At 35.8% G+C, this 21024-nt stretch overlaps 1 gene segment (V, D, J or C); it reads left to right on the top strand.

The window, feature by feature from the left end:
• The first annotated feature begins 1262 nt into the window (after positions 1-1262).
• Positions 1263-16632, top strand: LOC117398064 (Ig mu chain C region-like). The segment is given in 8 exon segments: positions 1263-1328; positions 2278-2404; positions 7473-7790; positions 9569-9886; positions 10446-10760; positions 11692-12092; positions 15303-15449; positions 16505-16632. Coding segments are annotated over 8 exon segments (1686 nt in total).
• The last annotated feature ends 4392 nt before the right edge of the window (positions 16633-21024 follow it).

Genomic DNA, 21024 nt, shown 5'->3' with positions numbered 1-21024 from the left:
TGGGGTTGGTTGAGTTGGAGCTGGGCTTCAGTGTGACGTGCTCACAATATTTGTTCAGCCTTCATTGACCCAGACATTCAGAGCCGGAATCCTGCTCCTCCCAAATCTCTCTGACCAAGTCAAGGACGCCCTTGGGGTCTTCCCTCATACAACTGTAGAGTAAAATGCATCGGTAATCATAGGAAAGAAAATGTGTTGGTAATAGTAAACCAGTTTGCTGGAGTTGACTTTGGCTTGGCACAGTTGCTAAGGTAATTTAGGTTAAAGAAGGAAATATGGTAAATAATTAACCATGGCATCCTTGTAAAAGAGAGTGGAGTAACAGCTAAATAATGCATTTCTATTGATAATTAGTAAGCTAATAAAAAACAAACTGTAGTCACATATTTCCTGAGCCCAGTATAGTATATACCAGGCATGGTGACACAGACAGAGAAGAATCTAATACCTCCAGGATCATCGGGCTGTCTCCAAGGGTTCCGGTAATCTGATCAATTGCCTATCTCTATTAACACTCATGGCACGTATTGTATCTAAACATTTACGTTCAATGTAGAATGAAATGTGGGTATTTGAAACTAATAAATGGTAAGCATTGTTAAAATGTGAAACATGTTCTGGCCTCATTCTTCTAGCGTAACAAGTTAATTACAGTTTCTGCACATTTTCCCATTGAAAGATGCAGATCCTGTCAGTACAGAAGATATTTATTTATTGGTAGAATGTCCTTTTTGCGTGTATGAAAAAAATGTCATTTAAGAAGCACTATACCTCTAAATGGAAATTGAACGAGACGATCCCTGCAGGTTGTAATGCAAGATTATCACACTCTCAACAGAAATCTCTGCAGACCAATAAGGATACATTCTTTTTTAATTAGGTTTCCCAATCTTGGTCCTGGGGACCCCCTGTGCCTTCTGGTTTTCATTCCAACTGAGTTCTAAATTACTTAATTAAACCCTCAATTGAACTGATAATGTGCTTAATTAAATCTTTTTAATTGTTCTCGCTCCTAAAAAGTTGCTCATTTCAAGTTACTTATAAAATGGTATAGTTAACTTGAAATCTCCAACTCTTTAAAAGCTGAGAACAATTAAAAGGGTCTAATTAAACTAATGAGTAGTTCAATTAAGGGTTCAATTAAGTAATTGATAACTCAGAATGAAAACTACAAGACACATGGGGTCCCGAGGACCAGGGTTGAGCTCTATAGAATCTGTTGGCACCTCCAGCGTGTACCAGGTGTCTAGATTGTGTACCGCTGCACTTTAGTTGAGATGTTTTTTCTTTCGACTACTGGGGGAAAGGAATCACGGTCACTGTCACAGGTAAGACCCATAAAGTGAAACGAAAGGTGCTGTATTTATTTAACATAATGATGAACGAAAGACATGCCTTGCAGAGTGAAAATCAAAGTATTTGACAGCATAGAAGGGTCATTTTAGAAGATTAATAAACAACATTGTAACACATGCCCTATTACAAGGAGAGTGGAGTTTAATGGGGGGGTGGGGGAGGGGCTTTGTTGGTATTCTACAGTTAAATGTTTTAATTATTCTCTGAAAAGGTCTCCTTTTAGTTGAGGCAATTCGATCATTTTAATGTGTACATCAAAGCAAAGTCAAAATTATTAGTAGTTGTAGTAGTAGTAGTATTACCCATCGTTTGTCAATTGTTCTGTTTTACTAAAACATACTTTCTGGTCATCCAAAATGTATGGAGAGAATACATTGAACACTCAGTGGTAAAAATAAAGAAAAAAGGAGGCTCCCGAGTGGCGCATCCAGTAAAAGCACTCGCTAGAGTGCAGGATGCGCTCTATAGCCTGGAAGTCGCGAGTTCGAATCCAGGCTATTCCACAGCCGACCGTGGACGGGAGCTCCCAGGGGGCGGCGCTCAATTGGCCGATTAGGTCGGCCAGGGTGTCCTCTGCTCGCCGCGCACCAGCGACCCCTGTGGTCTGGCCGGGCGCCTGCAGGCTTGCCTGTAAGCTGCCCAGAGCGGCGTTGTCCTCCGACGCTGTAGCTCTGAGGCGGCTGCAGTGTAAAGAAGCTGACGGCTGACGGCTGAGGGCACACGCTTCGGAGGACACAGTGTGTTCATCTTCGCCCCTCCCGAGTCAGCGCAGGGGTGGTAGCGGTGAGCGGGGCCTAAAAATAATTGGGCATTTCAAATTGGGGAGAAAATAATAAAAACTAATTGGCAACGTCTAAAATTAAAATAAAATGAAAGAAAGAAAAAATACAGCAATTGTCAAACAATGCAATATTCCTATAGTTCGGCGTTCTGGAAAGACGGATTCTTGTCAGTTATTGTCAATATCAGCGAAGCAAAGCGAACACTGTGTATGGCTATGGTTACTTCGACTACTGGGGAAAGGGGACGCTGGTCACCGTAACCTCTGGTAAGTATAATAATTGATAACATGTTCACATTAAAGAGTTTTAAAACCGAACGAGTGAATGAATGCTGTCGTATAATGCACACATAATCCCGAATGAATATGCAGATTTTGTTTTTCAATAGTTATAAAAACTCGTTACGTTTCTAAACCCATAGCATAAGGTCGAGAATTTTAATGGAAAGTGTTTTTTTATTTAAACAGATTAAAATGTATAGGCGTTAAGGTTTTTGCATTGCAATCGTAGCTAAATATTACACTGTGACTACTACAGCTTCGACTACTGGGGGAAAGGGACTATGGTCACCGTGTCTAGTGGTGAGTCCTGCATATTCAATTTTAACAAAATGCGTTTTTAATTATTTATAATTGGGTACATGTCTTATTTTAATGGCGCTGTTAACATACACATATACAAGGAGGAATATTGACAAACGGCTCACCAATCTAAAATTGATCTGGATCAGTTTCCTCGTGCAAGGGTAAGTTTTTGCACTGAAAAAGCGTTAAACCGCCGCACTGTGATTACGATGCTTTCGACTACTGGGGAAAAGGGACCATGGTTACGGTCACTTCAGGTAAGTCTTCTCCGCTTTCTACTGCATAACAAAACTCTTTTATTTAAAATGATATGCATTTGAAGTTAAATGTCTCAGTTAATATGCTCAAATGCAGTTGACGTATAACTTTTAAAGTCAGAACATTGGCACACAGCTGCCCGCGTTTGAAAAAAAAAAGGCATGTAAAATTCTCCGTGCGTTTCCTTAGTCGAGGTTAAAAATACCAGGCATAGAGGGTTTTTGCAGCGGTAGGCTGTTACACACCGCACTGTGATTACTACGGTGCTTTCGACTACTGGGGTAAAGGGACCATGGTCACCGTAACTTCTGGTAAGTCCTGTGCACAACCTACTTTCTTTGTGATTCGTTATTGAATATTTTCAATATTTAAAAAGAAAGATTTGTTTTGTATTCAATGTCCTTGATACGAATTAGAGTAGTCTGTATGTATTCTAAAGTCGTCTAGAGTCAGAAAAATACCATTCTTTGATGCATTTGATACATTACATTTAGACGTTCGAGATTAACAAAATTTGAGTTAGTTATCGTACAATTTGGAATATCAGGTAGATTGATACAGCACACGGGTTTTTGCAGCGAGTAGTCATTTAAACACTTCGGGTAAGAAATGTTCAAACCATGATAAATGTTTGCTTGTTTAGATGTATTTATTTATTTATTTGTTTATTTAGGATGTCTAATACACAATTGTAAACAGTAATAAGATACGACTAGGCTTCCAAAACAGATTCAATCTGTACAAATCGGTTTTATTTCTATGGAATTTGCTACTGATTAACAGATACAAATTCGCTTTAATTAACCAAGAAGCACGGAATTACTTGGCAGATAAAAATCCACGCAATATTACATTCTTATAATCTAAGCTGTTTAAAAGTGGTGTGATGTTATCGTAAAACGCCAGCCTTTTAAGTTTAAAATCGGGTTAATTGTTCGAACTTTCAGAAAGTTAATTTAAAAGGGTCTGTGATAATAATTCTAGGAGGGTTTCTGCTCTGAGTTGGCAGTTAAAAAAAAACGGACTGCTGGTAAGTGCCTTATTAAGTATTGCGATCATAAAATATATAGATATGTGTTAATTGTTAATTGAAAAACCCGTTTAAACTATTGTGTTAATTCGAGACAATCATATTTAAAGTCTTATGAGAATGTTATAGGGGAAACAACATACAAAATACTTCAGTTTGAATTTCAAATGACCGGTTTTATTAAAATAAACGAAATATTGGGGTGTAAAAAACTAAAACTAAATTATATATGCAACGGGTTTTAAAGACATTTGAGTATTTAATTCGTTAACTTTATTTTTTTATTAAGCGTGGATTTAAAGTATATTGTGATACAATTAAAATAAACATCGCGGTGCATTTAAAATGTTACTGTGTAAATCTGGCAGAGGTTATTGTAGTATATGTCTCGGTAGTTTAGCACTGTGATTACTTTGAGTACTGGGGGAAAGGCACAATGATCACCGTAACTTCTGGTAAGAAATATTCATTTTAAAGTTTGTTGTTATGTGTTTTTGAAATATTATGGGTTTTTTTTTTGCGATTTTGAAATAGGCAGTTTACATTTTAATGTCGATTATTGGTAGTATAGGCTTTAAATGGCGGGCACTGAAGTCTGACTGAGAAATGCTTTATACAATAGAACTTGCGAAACAAATCTAAAAGGCTTACGCTATTTTGAAAAAAAAAATGTCAAAGCGTGTTAACAAATTAAATTAAGCAATAATCCTCTGGACTGTATATCAAATTAGTAAAATACCCCGAATTGTATAGTTATCAGAGCGCGATCTCTCTCTCTCTCTCTCTATATATATATATATATATATATTATATATATATATATATATATATATATATATATATATATATATATATATATATATATATATATATATATATATATATATATATATATATAATCAATGAAATGCAGTTTACGAAAATACAATGTATGCATTTTTATGAACAATTGCTGTTTTAAAAGAGTTACTTGAGTTGTCAAAATCAATATGTTTTAAACAAGTATTTGTATTGGAAGGGGTTTTAAGAAACGGTAAGACTTTGCATTGAAATCAATTTTAATAGAATGTATATTTGTTGGGTATAGCGTCCAGGTTAACTAACGGCCAGCCACAAATAGCAAATCGCATCAATAGTTTTGATAAATGTGGCGATGTCCATACAGCAACATATCAAACGCGTTACTACTTTGAACATGTTATAAAAACTCTTTAACTCTTGAAAATATGCTTGAACATTTTTTATGTGATAGGCTTCAAATGCGATAGGGTATCAAAGTAATAGTATTTTACAAATCACATGAAGAAAATATTGCTTGTCGACAACTTTGATTTTAAAATATTAATACAATTCAATGTTAAATATGATAAGTTATGCATAATGAAATGTAATTCCTTAGTCGATATTTTAAAGTCTAAAAGGTAATACGCAGGGCATATAATTTTGTGTAAAAAGGGTTTTTGCACGGCAAATCGGGTTTTAGTTATCAACGTGACAACCGCTTTGACTACTGGGGATCCGGGACTATGGTGACCGTGACAAATGGTAAGTAACGAACAATTAAATATATACATCGTCTAATGTAAAAACATAGGCAGAAGATTATGGCAAGAAAGCCCTTCATTGTAATAAACGCACAGAACGATACTGTAAATGGGCTAAACGTTCATACAATAATTCTGATCTCAAGCGTAATTCTTATTTGTAAAAATGCGTAAAAAGTTTCCATAGTTATGGCAGGGCAACTTCTCAAACTTAGTTCACACAAAGTGTTTTTAAATGTTTTTAAAATGTAAAAAAACGTAACTGATGTGGATATACAGAATGTTTTGGTGTCAAAATATTATAAAGACAGACATCTGTTAATTGCCAATAGTCTGTAATAGAATATTTTAAAATGTATACATGCAAGTTTAAAAGGTCACCGTGGTTTAGATAAAGCGCAAATGTAGACTCGGAGCACCGTGTAACTGGGCATTTGATTACTGGGGCAAAGGGACAATGGTGACAGTTACTTCTGGTAAGAAACATGTTTTTTTATATATATACATTCTGAATATAGTTAAAATGATTTAGTTTTTCTGAGGCTGTTTAAACAAACCAAGTCTTCTTTATGTGCGATCCTACGTTGTTCACAATGCTCTGTCCGTAGTTAATTGACACGATATAAATATTTGAAACCGACGCTTGCTTTTTTTTGTTAACTACAGTATTTAGTACAATTATAAATTGTAAAAAGTTTAATTACGGCGCCGCTATACTCACCAAATGACTAAATAATGAAATGCTTAAGATTTTTTGGTATAGCGGTTTCGAATACAATAATATACTTGCAATGAATGTAGCTATTACTTTTTAACTTATCCTAAATCGATATTTTTATAAACACTTTTGTGTGCCATGCATACTGTATTCTCAACTAATCTAAAATATTTTGCATAGCAATGTGCTTCTTTCTTAACCGTTTTTATTCTTAAAACGGTGTTGAAGGATGCAATAATTATATACGGAAAATAGTTATTAGGGTAATTTAAAAATAATAGCTTTAAATAAAAAAACGCCGTTTATTTTAGAGATGCACGTTGTTTTCTTTGGACTAAAACTGCGTTAAAATAAAAACATGTTTTTAAAGAGCATAGTGTATTTTAAATGTGTAAATTCAACACAGGGCAAAATGCGACTGTGTGGCGTGACTGCTCCAAACACATTTTGAAATTGTATTTTATTCCTCGGACTGTACTTGTGTAATATATTATAGTTGATTTTTTTTAAATCTACAAACTCTAAGTATACTGAATTAATTAATAATTAAAACAATAGAATTACGATAACTGTTACATCAAAATGCACAGCTCCCCGTTTAATAGGATTGGCAATAATGTGTTTCTATGATCATGTCCTAAAAGGCAACTAAATAATGCTCTGAAAATACATTACCCCATAAAGTGCCATTGACCTAATCTACCTTGTATTTAAAATTTTCTCTTTATATTATTATGATAACTTTTTTTTAACCACACAAGTTAAGTCTAAATGTAACTGTTAATTCTGCAAAATATAGCCCTTACGGAAGTTTTAAATGACTGAAGCTAACAATTATACATTTCTTGGTGTTTACTGCCTACAGCACAATCAGCTGTAATTTAAAATTATATCATTTGAATCCGTCAATGAATTACGTGTACATACAATCATTTGTTGAACATTACAAACTTCACATTTTTACATGACCCAAACAGTGCTCTCACATATCAGTTTTATTTTAGGGGTTGTACAATGATAGTCGCGGGTCTGCGGGTTGTAATGTCAGTTTTGGTGTTCTGCTTTAGCCTTGATTAAAGATGAGCCACAAGCCGAGGCCCTGAAGTGTTTAGGTACAGAGTTCCACAGGTAAGGAAGATGAAAAAAGAGTTGCTGTGTGTTACATTATATCATAATGTTTGTTTCTCTGTCGTTTTGCAGCTACGCCATCACCACCGACAGTGTTTCCGCTTATGGAGTCATGTTGTTTGAGCGATATCTCGGGTCCCGCTGCTACGGGCTGCTTAGCAACCGGATTCCTGCCTACCCCAGCGACCTTCTCGTGGACTGATCAATCTGGAAATGCTTTTCAAACGGATAAATCCCTCCAGTACCCACCTGTGCAGACTGGCGGAACGTACACTTCCACCGGCCAGCTCGCCATCTCCGATGCTGAGTGGCAAAAAGCTGAGTACTTCTACTGCACTGTAGAGAACGCTTCCGGCAAGAACAAAGTCAAAGTGGCCAAATGTGACCCTGGTAAGCACATTTCTTTACATTAACTTTTAAGCTGAGGGAACACGAACACACTTTGTGGGTTGGAAAAAATGTTTCAGGAGACTAGATTTCAGGCCAGACTTGGGGTTTGATACAGCAGAGTTGCCTCAAACTAGACCTTTACTGCTTGTAAGTTTAAAAAGGAACGCTTTCAAACTAACATAAGTCTGGTACTTATTAGCACAAAACAATATTTGAGAAATTAAGAAAATAATTATTTGGGTGCACATTTTTAAGATAACATATATATATATATATATATATATATATATATATATATATATATATATATATATATAATTAAAAAAAGATTATAAGAGTGGGTACATGTTGCATGAAAGAAAAAAAAAATCAATTGAAACAAATGAAGTGTACATACATGCTCTGATGAGACTTATCATTAGCACACAACCATCAGAATGTGAATGGCCAGCTGAGTAGGCTGTTGTAGCTCAGTGGATATAGAACTTGCTGATAGTCTTGCTATAGAAGGGATACGGCCTGTCTTTAAATGTTACATTGTTGTAAAGTTGAGAACTGTACATCTTTTAACAGACACGTTTTTTTTCTAAAATGTCTGTTCATATTCTTTGTAATAGACCCCAGCGCATTGACTTAATTGACTCACAGCCAGTATTCTCTCCATGCTGTGACCTAAGAGAGATATACAGTATTAATAGAAGAGTCAATATCTGTAAAACATGATCAATCTGAGCCATACAGTACAATGGGAATGGCTTCAAAATAGATCGATGGTTCTGATCCATCAAGTGCAACTTAATGTAGCAAAACTAGTAACACCACTGAGTGTGAAATGAGGGGGTTGAAACTAGTTATGTAACATTAACAGGTTTATTATATAGGGCATTTCTTTGAGCAGAATTTAAACAGAAATACAGTGTTGAGTGTAGCGCCATGACATCAAAAGCCTATGAGTACCTCCACTGTTTGTTTTCAAACACACTTTCCCTTGACAAAGGTGTGTTAAACATACACAGACGCTGGGAAGTTGGCTCTTTTGAACAAAAACTATGTATAATGTATTCAATTTCTCTTTAAAAACAGCACAGTTTGAAGTACATTATGTGGGTTTCTGAGATGTTCTCAATCCCCTAGCAGATTACAACCTGTAGAGTGGTCCATATCTAATTTTCGAAATGCCCAAATAACAGTTATCACGGTACCCCATTTTCTTCCACGGAGTATCTGATGGTTCTAAGATTACATTTAATACTTTGTTTATTAGATATTTCAAAGTGAAGAACATTCTCAGCACAGTAAAATGGGGCCGGCGAACTAAATAAGAGTAAAACAAAACTGTTAGCTGATCTGCACAGCTGTCCTTTTGACAAGGGCTTTCCCAAAGTTTCCTGTGGATTTTGACATTTTGGATTATTTTTTTCTTTTTAACAAGCTTTCAGACAATTTAAGTTCACAGTGAACTAGGAATAAGTCCTGCCAACAATGATCAACGATCGATATATTATTCATAACATTTTCCATAAGTAAAAAACTCTGAGCTTCAGTATTACAAACAGATAGATACACATACATATACACAGCATGGGACAAAAGGCTGACACCATCCAACAACTCCATGAATATACAGTATAGAAACACTGTAGGTGTATCTGCATGCAATGCAATAACGGGTTGGTCAATCTGAAATAAACACACACAAAAAAGAAGTGTATTCTTTTATATGATGGTGCTCAACTTTTGTCCCACCTATATATGTATGTATGAAATTTCTTTTTCAGATGTAACCCACCCATATGTTTTCATAATCCCACCGTCTATTGAAGAGATTAGAGCAAACAAATCGGCCACTATTGTATGTGTAGCCAGAGGATTTTCACCCAAGACATGGTCATTTAAATGGTCGAAGGATGCTGCGCCATTTGATGCTAAACGTTTCATTAACACGGCCGCGGTTGAGGACAGTGATAAACATTTCAGCGCATACAGTATCTTAACTGCCACTGAGGAAGAATGGTTCGGATCAGAGATCAAATGTGAGGTGACTTTTGGCAGAGATACAGTGTTCAGGACCATTAACAGCACTAGTGAACCAGGAGGTATGTTACAAGAATACTTTTTATCTTTTTATCCAACTAAAGCTACATTTCTGCACCCTTCTGTAATTTTACATTTACTAACTATAAATATATTTAAATAGAAAGGAATAGTAGATTGTTAAATTATTAAATATGTAGTAAATGACATCACAAACACATTCATAGATTTAGATACAAATAAGTAAGTGTGGTTACTATGGCATCAAAAGCCTAGAGAAGTACATCCACTGTTGGTTTTCACTGTTGTGATAATATATTCTGACCCAGACATTATTTTATTATTTATTATTATTTATTTCTTAGCAGACGTCCTTATCCAGGGCGACTTACAATTGTTACTAGATGTCACATTATTCACATTATACATTATTTCACATTATAAAGATATTACATTATTTATTCTTTGTAATAGTTTCTAAAACATTTCAATATGTACAAGTCATTTTCAAACTTAATGTAATTGAAAATTGTACACAGCAGTTTTCCTTTTTAAAAATTATATAGCTATAGATGTAATGTTTCATTCATTTTCTTTGTTGTTGTTTTTGTTTTTTAACAGATTGCCTAGCAAATGTTCATGTTGGCATATCGCCTCCATCTGTTGAAGAAATATTCCTCCTTAAAGAAGCAACGTTAACCTGTAAAGCAACTGGTTTAGTTTCAGCAGACGATCTTGAAATTAAGTGGGCTTCAGAAACTAAGGAATTTGCAACCGGTACACCTGAGATTATCAGTGTGAATGGTTACTTTACAGCTGTCTCCAAGTTAAAAGTAACCTTAGAAGAGTGGGCCCGCGGGGACAAATTCTTCTGCACTGTAAAGCAAAAAGACTCGTTACCAAGTCCCCGGGTCGCTGCATACCACAGAGAGCTGGGTAAGTACAAGTTCAGCATAAATAACCTTCAACTGCCATCACATTTAGAAAATAATGAAGACCTTAAAGAGTGAGTAGGGGGGTTCTGAAAAATACAGCGTTCCACGTGCTGCTACAACTGTTTAAATAACACACCTGTCATTTTTCTTTTCATTGTTAACATCCTGACAACTTTTTACACTTTTAACTGACATTTTTTAAAAGAGCTGTGAAACAGACTTCTAAGTTTTAAGTTACCAAGCTATCTGTTATTCTGCTTTGTAATGATCAATATACCAGTTGACTCATAAGGTTAGAGTTCAAGAATTCATCAAAGTAATAAACTTGTCCTTTACTCTAGTCTTGTGTTGCTAAAATGATCAGGACTGTGTCGGCAGTATAGCTCATAATGGTAAAAGGCTTTCTCAGTGGTTGTCAATCAGATCACAGGACTAATTACTGTTCAGGTTACTCCTCAAATGAGCAGATCAGAGTAGATTTAAGATGCTTTTTATTAACACATCTCAAAAAGGAAAAATCTTTATTGGTTTTCTGCATGGATGATTAGGCAACACTTTACATTGTGTGTCTAATTACTGTGTACTTGCACATAATTGCAATGTTATTATGCATAGTTACTTAATGTGATTTTTTTGCATGATATATCCCTAACCCTGAATCTAAACCTAATGCTAAACCTAACCCTAATCCTAACCCTTTTCTGATACAATTGTGTACTTGCATATATGGTGCAAAAAGATGTACACGTTAACTACATTTTAACAATGCATAATAGCATTATAATTATGCGTAAGTGCACATGTATTTACTAAGTAACTACTCTGTAAATACACAGTAACTAGAGACACTTCATGGAAAGTGGTTACCAGTGATTATGACTCATCTGCATTGGCCTCATATTAAAATTAATGTATTCTTATTCTGTTCATAGATGGTCCTTCTCATCGGCCAGCGGTGTTTCTTCTCTCGCCATCGCCTCAAGAATCCACCAACGGAAACGGGGAAGTTAGCCTGACCTGCTTCGTCAAAGACTTCTACCCGGAAGAGGTGTACATCACCTGGCTTCACAGTGACAACTCTGTCCCCCAAACCTTCTACACCACCACCAATTTGATTCCCAAGAAAAACGGCAAGCCCTTGTTTTCGGTGTACAGCAAGTTGACCGTGCCTACCGCGGAGTGGACCGACGGGGGAATCTATACTTGTGTGGTCTATCATGAGACCATCCAACCACCCACCAGGATGATCACCAGAAACGCAGATTCCACTGGTAAACAAACCTTAGTAAACGTCGGCCTAACTCTTCCTGACAAGGCTAACCCCTGTAGTAACTAAACCCTGCTGTGTATTTCCTCTGTCTCTTGTTGAGTACTGTGGATGTAACCCTCAATGTCTGTTCTGTTTTGTGTCTAACCTTGTGGTTTAATGTTTGATAAAGCAAGCAAAAAATAAATAAATAAATATGTCAAATACTGTCATGCAAATCAAGTCTTTTGAAGTTCTGAAATTTAAAAAAAGCTTTTAAAACAATATATATACACACAGACACACACAATTCAGGTGAATACAACATATCTCTATGTGTATAACTCCTTTCATTCACAAACCTTTTATAACATTTTTAGAAATGTTAAAACAGCTTGGGTGAACTCTATGGAGCCCTGCCATGCCTTTGAAGAAAAAACAACAACATATAAGCATTATAAAATAGACACATAGATAGGAAGCTTAACATGGTACAATTCTACACACAGAGTGACTGACGGGGATGTGTATGAATACCTACTCCTCTATCTCGCAAATCAATATTATCATATGATTTTATTACACATCATATAAAGTTGCCCACCAGCACCAACACTTGTATTGTTATATGTGGAAACCGATTAGGAAAGTGAAAATGGTTTTCCAGAACTTGTAACACAGAAAACAGCTGTAAGGAAACATGAGTGAATCAATTAATTATAGAGGACTATCTGACATTACAATGAATTTAGTCCATTTAAAACTTGTGCATCATGACTGACTTCAGTTTACCAGCACTAAATAGCATTTCAATTGAACTTTCACATCATCGCATTGCAACAGCTGTTTATCAAAGCTAAACAAGCATAAACCAATGTCCTTACGAAACATGCAGTACAAAGCTTTTAAATCATACATGATAGGGCATTTCTGGTAGTCGAAATGTTTCAAAACCAGCACATCAAAAACATAATCTTGACACCATCTGTCTGCCCATCCCACTTCTAGGCTTAAATTATGTTTTGTCTTGTCACTGTCTGAGTCTTCCCGTTTTAGTCCCTCACAAGTCTAAGTACGATCCAAGTGCCTGTAAAAGTAAAGGCTCCTCTGCGGTATGAATGCAATGTTATGTAGAGGCCCCGACATTATATATGAACTTTAATCTTTTCTGTAATCTGAGTTTAACGTGACCCTACACCTACTGTTACTAAAACGCAGCACTAACCATAACGATCACAAAGCAACTATATCTTAATATCAAGGATCTGAACTTGCATAGAAAAAAGACTGCTATGGAATAGCACTTTGAGACACTCCGGCTTTACTGTGACCTTAATGTAACCATGTTTCAAATCATTTAAAGGTGCAACACAGACACTTCACACAAGCAGTATTGAAAGACACACACGCCTCACACAAGCAGTATTGAAAGACACACACACACCTCACACAAGCAGTATTGAAAGACACACAGATACCTCACACATGCACTATTGAAAGACACACACAGACACCTCACACAAGCAGTATTGAAAGACACACAGATACCTCACACATGCACTATTGAAAGACACACACAGACACCTCACACAAGCAGTATTGAAAGACACACAGATACCTCACACATGCACTATTGAAAGACACACACAGACACCTCACACAAGCAGTATTGAAAGACACACAGATACCTCACACATGCAGTATTGAAAGACACACACAGACACCTCACACAAGCAGTATTATAAACAGATTATTACAAGAAAAAAAAAACACACTATGATGCATAATGGATCCAAATTTCAAAATCAAGACCATGGCTAGCGAATTCACAGTGTTACAATCTGCATATAGAAGGCATACACGTATTTTCCAGTCTGAAGTTAAAAAGAGGTGCATGCTTTCAAAGAAACTCACATTCCTCCATCCATTTAAATAGGTGACCTGTTGCTATTTCCCTTCAATAACACATGCAAATCGGCTCATAAACTAATCTATAGGTTAACAGATTAAAATGGTTACTTCCGTGGCATGTATCATTACAATCATTCAAGCAAGTTGTAGTTCAGTGTATCCAAGTGTCATTAATATAAATGAATTCATTCATTCATTATTATAAATTCATTCATTCATTCGTTAATATAATTTCATTCATTCATTCATTCATTAAAGTTAATTGTCATACCTTGAAATGCAGAGGTATTTGTAATGTTTGTCCCAATCAATGGAAATCACGTGGCTTGCATTGTTTGAAATTATGGGTGAATCACATGACTCACAAGAGAGAAAGGGTACATTCAGCAGCAAATGAGGCAGTTACATGTGGGGCAGATTTTTTGTGAGAAATCTTCGATACATCAATCAATAAAAGACTACATGTGTTGCCCATATTTGAAGATGATTATCAATTCAGGCACACCAAGATATGCATTTCCCTTAAAAAGTTCACCACACTAAATTAGCCCAGTAATGTTGCATTGTTCCCATACTTTTCACATGTTTATGCTATGCATTTGCGATAGTTTACCATGTTTTTTTATTTTATTTTGGTTTTTGCTAATATGCGTTACCATACCTCTCTCTTTTTTACAATGCTTCCCTATGCTTTCACTGTGCTTTATTACACTTTGCAATGCTTTTACTATGGGAAACATTTGGTTAGTTTGCTATGTTTTTGATATGCTTTACCACTCTTCTCTGTTCTTTACCATGCTGTCACTATGCTATGCTTTTACTATGGGACACTTTTATAAGGGTTCCCTGTTTTGTTTTAGCTCTGTGTAGATTGCATAAGAGCTTGCTCTCTAGACTTTTCCCTAGTTGATTTACCTATGATGTGTGAATAGAAAAATCCAAACAGTCCAGATTACTTTGCAAAATGCATTGCTGTGATATGGACAGGATACAGCAAAGGTAAAGTAATGTGTTTCTTGTAAGCACTGCAGGGGGTTCTGTAAACCTGATGACCCCTGTGAAGTGACCCACCCAGCCTATTCCAAACAGCCAGAATTTCACTTCAGCCAAGACCGGGCCAATAGGAAATCCACGTTACTTGGCAGAGAAAAAGCGCTGAAGGCTCATATATTACAGTGAAGCTACGTCTTGGTTGGTGCCCACCACTAGACTCTCATTTTATCTTGGCGAGTCCAATATTAACATGAAGTAAATGACAGCTACTCTCTTGTAGTAAGAATCCCCATTCACATAATATAGATGGTATAAGGTGTAATGTCTAGGAAGTAAGCTCATATAAAACTGATCATAAGCTGGTCTCTGATATGATCCTGTGCTTGGTGTCCCCTAGGAGGTTGTACAGGAGTCTCTCAGGACTGCTCTGATTATGACTTAGAGGAAGATGATGCGGGCAGCCTCTGGACCACAGCCTCCACCTTCATCTTCCTCTTCCTCATCAGTTTCTTCTACAGCATTGGAGCAACTTTCGCAAAGGTAAGTATATAATTTACAGACCAAAATGGTTACAATTCATTATTAAACCTAATTACAAATTAGTTTTTTGTTTCACACCAATTAAAGTTGGGCTACTGGCTTTTAGGAGGTGTCTGGTTTCAGTATTTACAAATCAAATTTTGCAAACCTAAGCATAAGGTTAGGTTGAGTGATTACGTTACAGAACAAACCATTTATAGAAAACATTTTTAAAATGTATCCACTAAAGGAAAATCAGCAACATAAAATATGTGAAACAGTTTGTTTTACTCAGTGGAGTATCCGTGTTATTGACACAGAGAGCGGCCAATAGAAGTCCAGTATTTTCCTGATTGCTCTTTATTACAGCCCTCAGCGACCCTGCCTATCATTCTTATGAAAGGCAAATAAATAAATATTTAAGATAAATAAATAAATGCTTTAAAATAAAACAAACAAACAAAATATCTAATGTGATATTTCAAAAATAGATCATTATATTTGTGCATATCAATAAATCCAATAACCTAACCTTAATTGGACTTGGAATTATCTTGTTTCCATGAGCACGGATTGCGTGCTAATCCGAGCTGGTCCGAGTTCTCCCACATTCCTCCTGAACCCCCATTGATAGTCTACCCAAGTTGAGTGAAAGGACGTGTGTTGGCGGTTCTTTCCCAGCAAGCCTTGCAGCTAAGGTCACATTGACTTCTTTTACAAAAACCAAAGCATGGACGCAATTGCTGCGCTTCTGACAATCCAAGCACTTCTTTGGAGCTTTGTGTTACAAAAAAAATACGAGAATATTAAAGCACGGAGAAACCTGCTCATTCTGGATAAAATGTTTACGCCCACTCGTCACTTGATTGGTCAGTGTTGTGACGTGCTTCCTTTGATTGGTCAGTGGTGTGACGTACTTCCACCCACCCTGCTTTGGGAAAAGGAGAGAAAGAAATCAGAGGCAGCTCGGGTTGCTTTTTTGTTTGGAATTTAAAGATATGTTAAGTTATTAAGATCAGCACTGTTATCTTTTGTGCCATGCATGTTAATTAATATTTTGTGTGTGTTTTTTCTAGGTGAAATAATGCAAATGCAAATGGTGCTGAATGGAATTCTGGCAGAACAATCAACCGTGTGGCATTTCTTTCATTATTTTTATTAGTGGTTATAAAACATGCTTTTGTTTGGAGTGTAAGTCAAAATAGTACTGCTGTTAGTCTCATTCCTCTATGTAAATATTTGACTGTGTATTAGTGTAATGCTTTGCTTATCTGAATTTTTAATAAAGACTTTAAGTAAACAACCAACACAGCTGTGGGAGTGTCATTTCTTGGTGTCCTTATGTCTGGTTTCAAAGCAAACAAAAAAGAATTGGATTGAGTAGAAAAAGGTTCAGCATATGGATACTGTTTCCAGTACTACTGAAAGTGACTTAATAATACTGACATGTACTTACTTCAGCTACAGAGCTTGTTCTTTAGCTGAATGGTAAGAGAAATCAATTGCTTTATTGATCAGCCACCAATTAGAAAATGAAATATACATTGTTGTGGACATGCAACTTTCTATTTCAGTTTCTATAGCTTTCGCAGCTTTTGTTTAAATGCTTTGTAAGGGAGTTTACCATGACCAATGGTAGCTGTCTGCCATGCCATGTTATTTAGGGTTGATTAAATTAAAAGCTAAGGCAGATGTGCTTATTTCCAGTTCGCTTTTTTTCTTAAACAGCATCAAACAATTCCAGAAATTTAAGGCACTGCGATATGGAAGGCGAGACATGCACTTCTTGGGAGGGGACTGAAGTTATGTCATTTCTACAGCTCTGGCCAAAAGTTTGCATCACCTAGACTGTTACCATTGAGACATAAAAAACCCTAATGAGCCCTAATCCTAACCCTTTTCTGATACAATTGTGTACTTACATATAATGTGCAAAATTATTTACACGTTCAGTACATTGTAATTATGCATAATACCATTAAAATAATGTGTAAGTGCATACGTACTTATAGAGTAACTACTATGTAACTACACAGGAATTAGAGACACTTCATGGAAAGTGTTGTGGTGAAAGCATTATAAAGCATAGGTAAGCATTGTCAAGAATAACATGGCAAACCAGGGTAAACTATGGTAAATGCATATTATAACCATTGGAAAAGCATGAGAAAACTGAAAAATTACAGTGATAAACTTTTATAAGGGGTCATACCTTACTTTACAAACAGGGGAACACCCAGGATAAGGGCCCCCCTCTTAATCCAACAAGCACACATAGACAGGACTTGCCCTGTAAACACCCTTCTAGTTTGTTTTCCATGTTAAGAAAACCTCAATTGAAGAGGATATAGGTTCAGCATGGTTAAAATACAGTAAACCTATTAGAATAATACATTCCCTAATGGCTTATTTATACTGTAAGCATTCGTCATAGGTTCCATTATATACAGCTATTGCCAAAAGTTTTTGCATCATAGAATTTTAGGATTTAGACAGATAATTAAAATTATAACTATATGAGCATAAATCAGATATTTGATTTAACATCATGTAATCAAATAAACTACTAAATAATATTGCAAAAGCCTACACCAGATACCGTAATGGTAGTATAGTATTTCATGTAAAGATTTTGAAATGTCAGAATTTCTCTCAGTTTTATGTTAAGTATATGGAAGACTACAAAGCAGTATGTGATTCAACATGTTAACTTCACATTCTTCAGCAGGTTTCATTCAACATTCAACTTTAGGAAGCAAAAATACTTCATTCTATAAGGTGGAATCAAAGCAACACACTCCCAGTGTCACCATGTTTGCTTGGTTTTAAAACAAATATCTACGCCAACAAGCTAGTAATTACATTGTGAATTTGTTGATAAAATACACACCTTTTGAACAGTTTTTCAAGAGTTGCAGATCCTACATTCAAAGCTGCTGTTATATAAACACACTTGAAGATTCAAGTTTAAAAAAAATAACATAACATCTAATCGAAATATAAAAATAAGCATTAAACCGTACCCCAGTCCACCAAACCAAACACAACTATAGAGTGAAACGTTTGATCCAATACCCCTAAAATATTACTTTACTGAAAATGCACAGTACCGCCACAAATGATGGAAAGACAAATGATTTACAGCAAGACTAGAGGTGGTGATTGTATTGCCCAAGTTTCCTCACTCAGTCCCCTTGCTTACTAAATACCCTGAAAAGATAACTGTTCCCTCTTTAAAAATCTGCTCAATATTTTAATGAGCAAGACCTCTCACAAGTAGAGCGGTCCCCCGAAATGTTCTCCTTTTTCTAGGAAAGTAGCACAGCTGGGGATGGGGAGTTTGTTGCCGGATAACTTCACTCAGACTACTCGCTCACTAAATATCTTGATATCCTTGAATAACTGGATGGCAAAATTTAAAGAGACGATGATCTATTCTGGGATAATAGGGTATTTAGTAAGCAAGGGGTCTAAATGTGGGAAAATGGGCAATACAATCCCCACCCCTAGTCTTGCTGTGAATCATTTGTTGTTGCCATAACTTGTGCCACTTGTCCCACTCCTGCTATCCATCATCTGGTTAAATCAATGTTCATACTGTTATGTGTGTCCCCATTGCAGCTCCTGCCTCTAGTGGCCATCAGTGTTCATTGCTTCACTGGTATCAGATTGCATTTCACAATATGGGCAGAGACAAAGACTTCTTAAAGAAAAGTGTATCTATGAAAAGATGTACAATGCTCATCTCTACAATAATGCAATGTTTAAAGAAAGGCTGTCTGGTAAATAAATCTACTTAAAGTATATATTCTTTTAATGTGTTGATTCAGCCCGACAATCTGCAAGGCAATTGGCTCCACCCAGTGATCTATAACCAGCAACTCAAATGGCCAATCAGATTGCAGCTGCATTCTCAGCACTGGTTTATTTTTAGCCTATGCTCCAACCACAGTGGTACTTTGCATATTAAATAATTCTTTTTTTCTGATAAGAAAAGTTATGTGAAGTTAGGTGCTAACAATCTGCATCTTAACTATTTGAATAAAAGAAAACAGATAATGCCAGCTGATAAAAAAACATGATAAAGTTATTAACTCCATAGTGACCAAGTATTTTTTTAAATGAGAAAAGCAACTTTATTTTTGTAACTAGATTCCATTTCTTGTACAAAAACACTTTTTGTTGTTTTGTTCCTTCTACGTATGAATAATCCTGGTTTGTGGGGCTGGATTAAATAATAATATAGAGGGGTGGCTAAGCATTGTAGCACATGTGATAGAGAAATGGGTATTACAGGGTTAATAATGAATACCTAGATTGGTATTGTAAGTAAAGGGTTTCTGTGTATATAGCATGATGTGTTACGGGAAGTTAAGATCTTTGTAAATGAATATGTCATAAGTCTAATTTTATTTGAACTTATAATAGAAAATTAATAAAGAAAACAACACATAAACGTGGCACAGGTGATTAGCATATTTATTTCTTAGCAGACGCCCTTATCTAGGGCGACTTACAATTGTTACATTATACAGATATCATATTATTTTTTACATACATTACCCATTTATACAGTTGGGTTTTTACTGCAGCAATCTAGGTAAAGTACCTTGCTCAAGCAACATTGTCCCCCACCTGGAATTGAACCCACAACCCTCCGGTCAAGAGTCCAGAGCCCTAACCGCTACGCCACACTGCTGCCTGTAGAACTATATGTTTTACTGTTGGGTATTGTGTAACAGTGTTCTTAATCATGCTAAGTACCTGCAATGAATTCCTACAGGAAAACTCCTGAAAGTTTGGATGGTTAATCTAAATAGGGTTAAATAATACATTGTGTTAATGAATTCGGGAGAACGTGCAAACTCCATGGAATTATTAATAATGACGAGAAGCCGTCCAAATTTACAGGTAACGGAATTCCTCGGAAATTGTAGAATGTTCATGGCTTCAGTGGAATTCGCAATCTTCCACAGTTTTGAAACTGGTTTATTTATGTTAATTACAATGTTATTATGCATAGTTGCAATGTACTTAACCCTAACTTAATTAAACACAATATAGCCCTAACCCTTTTCTGATATAATTGTGTACTTGCATATATTGTGCTAAAAGATTTACACATAAAGTGCATTATAACTATGCATAATAATATCATAATTATGTGTAAGCACACTGTCACTGTCACTACAATGAAACTACACAGTAAGTAGTAGGACTCTGAACTCTTGACTGGAGGATCCTGGGTTCAGTCCCAGGTGGGGGACAATGCTGCTGTACCCTTGAGCAAGGTACTTTACCTAGATTGCTCCAGTAAAAACCCAACTGTATAAATGGGTAATTCTATGTAAAAATAATGTGATATCTTGTAACAATTGTAAGTCGCCCTGGATAAGGGCATCTGCTAAGAAATAAATAAATAATAATAATAATAATAATAATAATAATAATAATAATAATAATAATAATAATAATAATAATAATAATAATTAGAGACACTTAATGTGAAGTGTTATCCTTCAATGGTACTAGACTGGATTAAACAACATGGGGCAGAGACAAAGAGTCTCTATGAATAGATTTTCAATTCCCATCA

The sequence above is a fragment of the Acipenser ruthenus genome, chromosome 54 (assembly GCF_902713425.1).
Source record: "Acipenser ruthenus chromosome 54, fAciRut3.2 maternal haplotype, whole genome shotgun sequence".
In the NCBI taxonomy this organism is placed as follows: domain Eukaryota; kingdom Metazoa; phylum Chordata; class Actinopteri; order Acipenseriformes; family Acipenseridae; genus Acipenser; species Acipenser ruthenus.
This window is presented reverse-complemented; position numbering and strand designations above follow the sequence as displayed.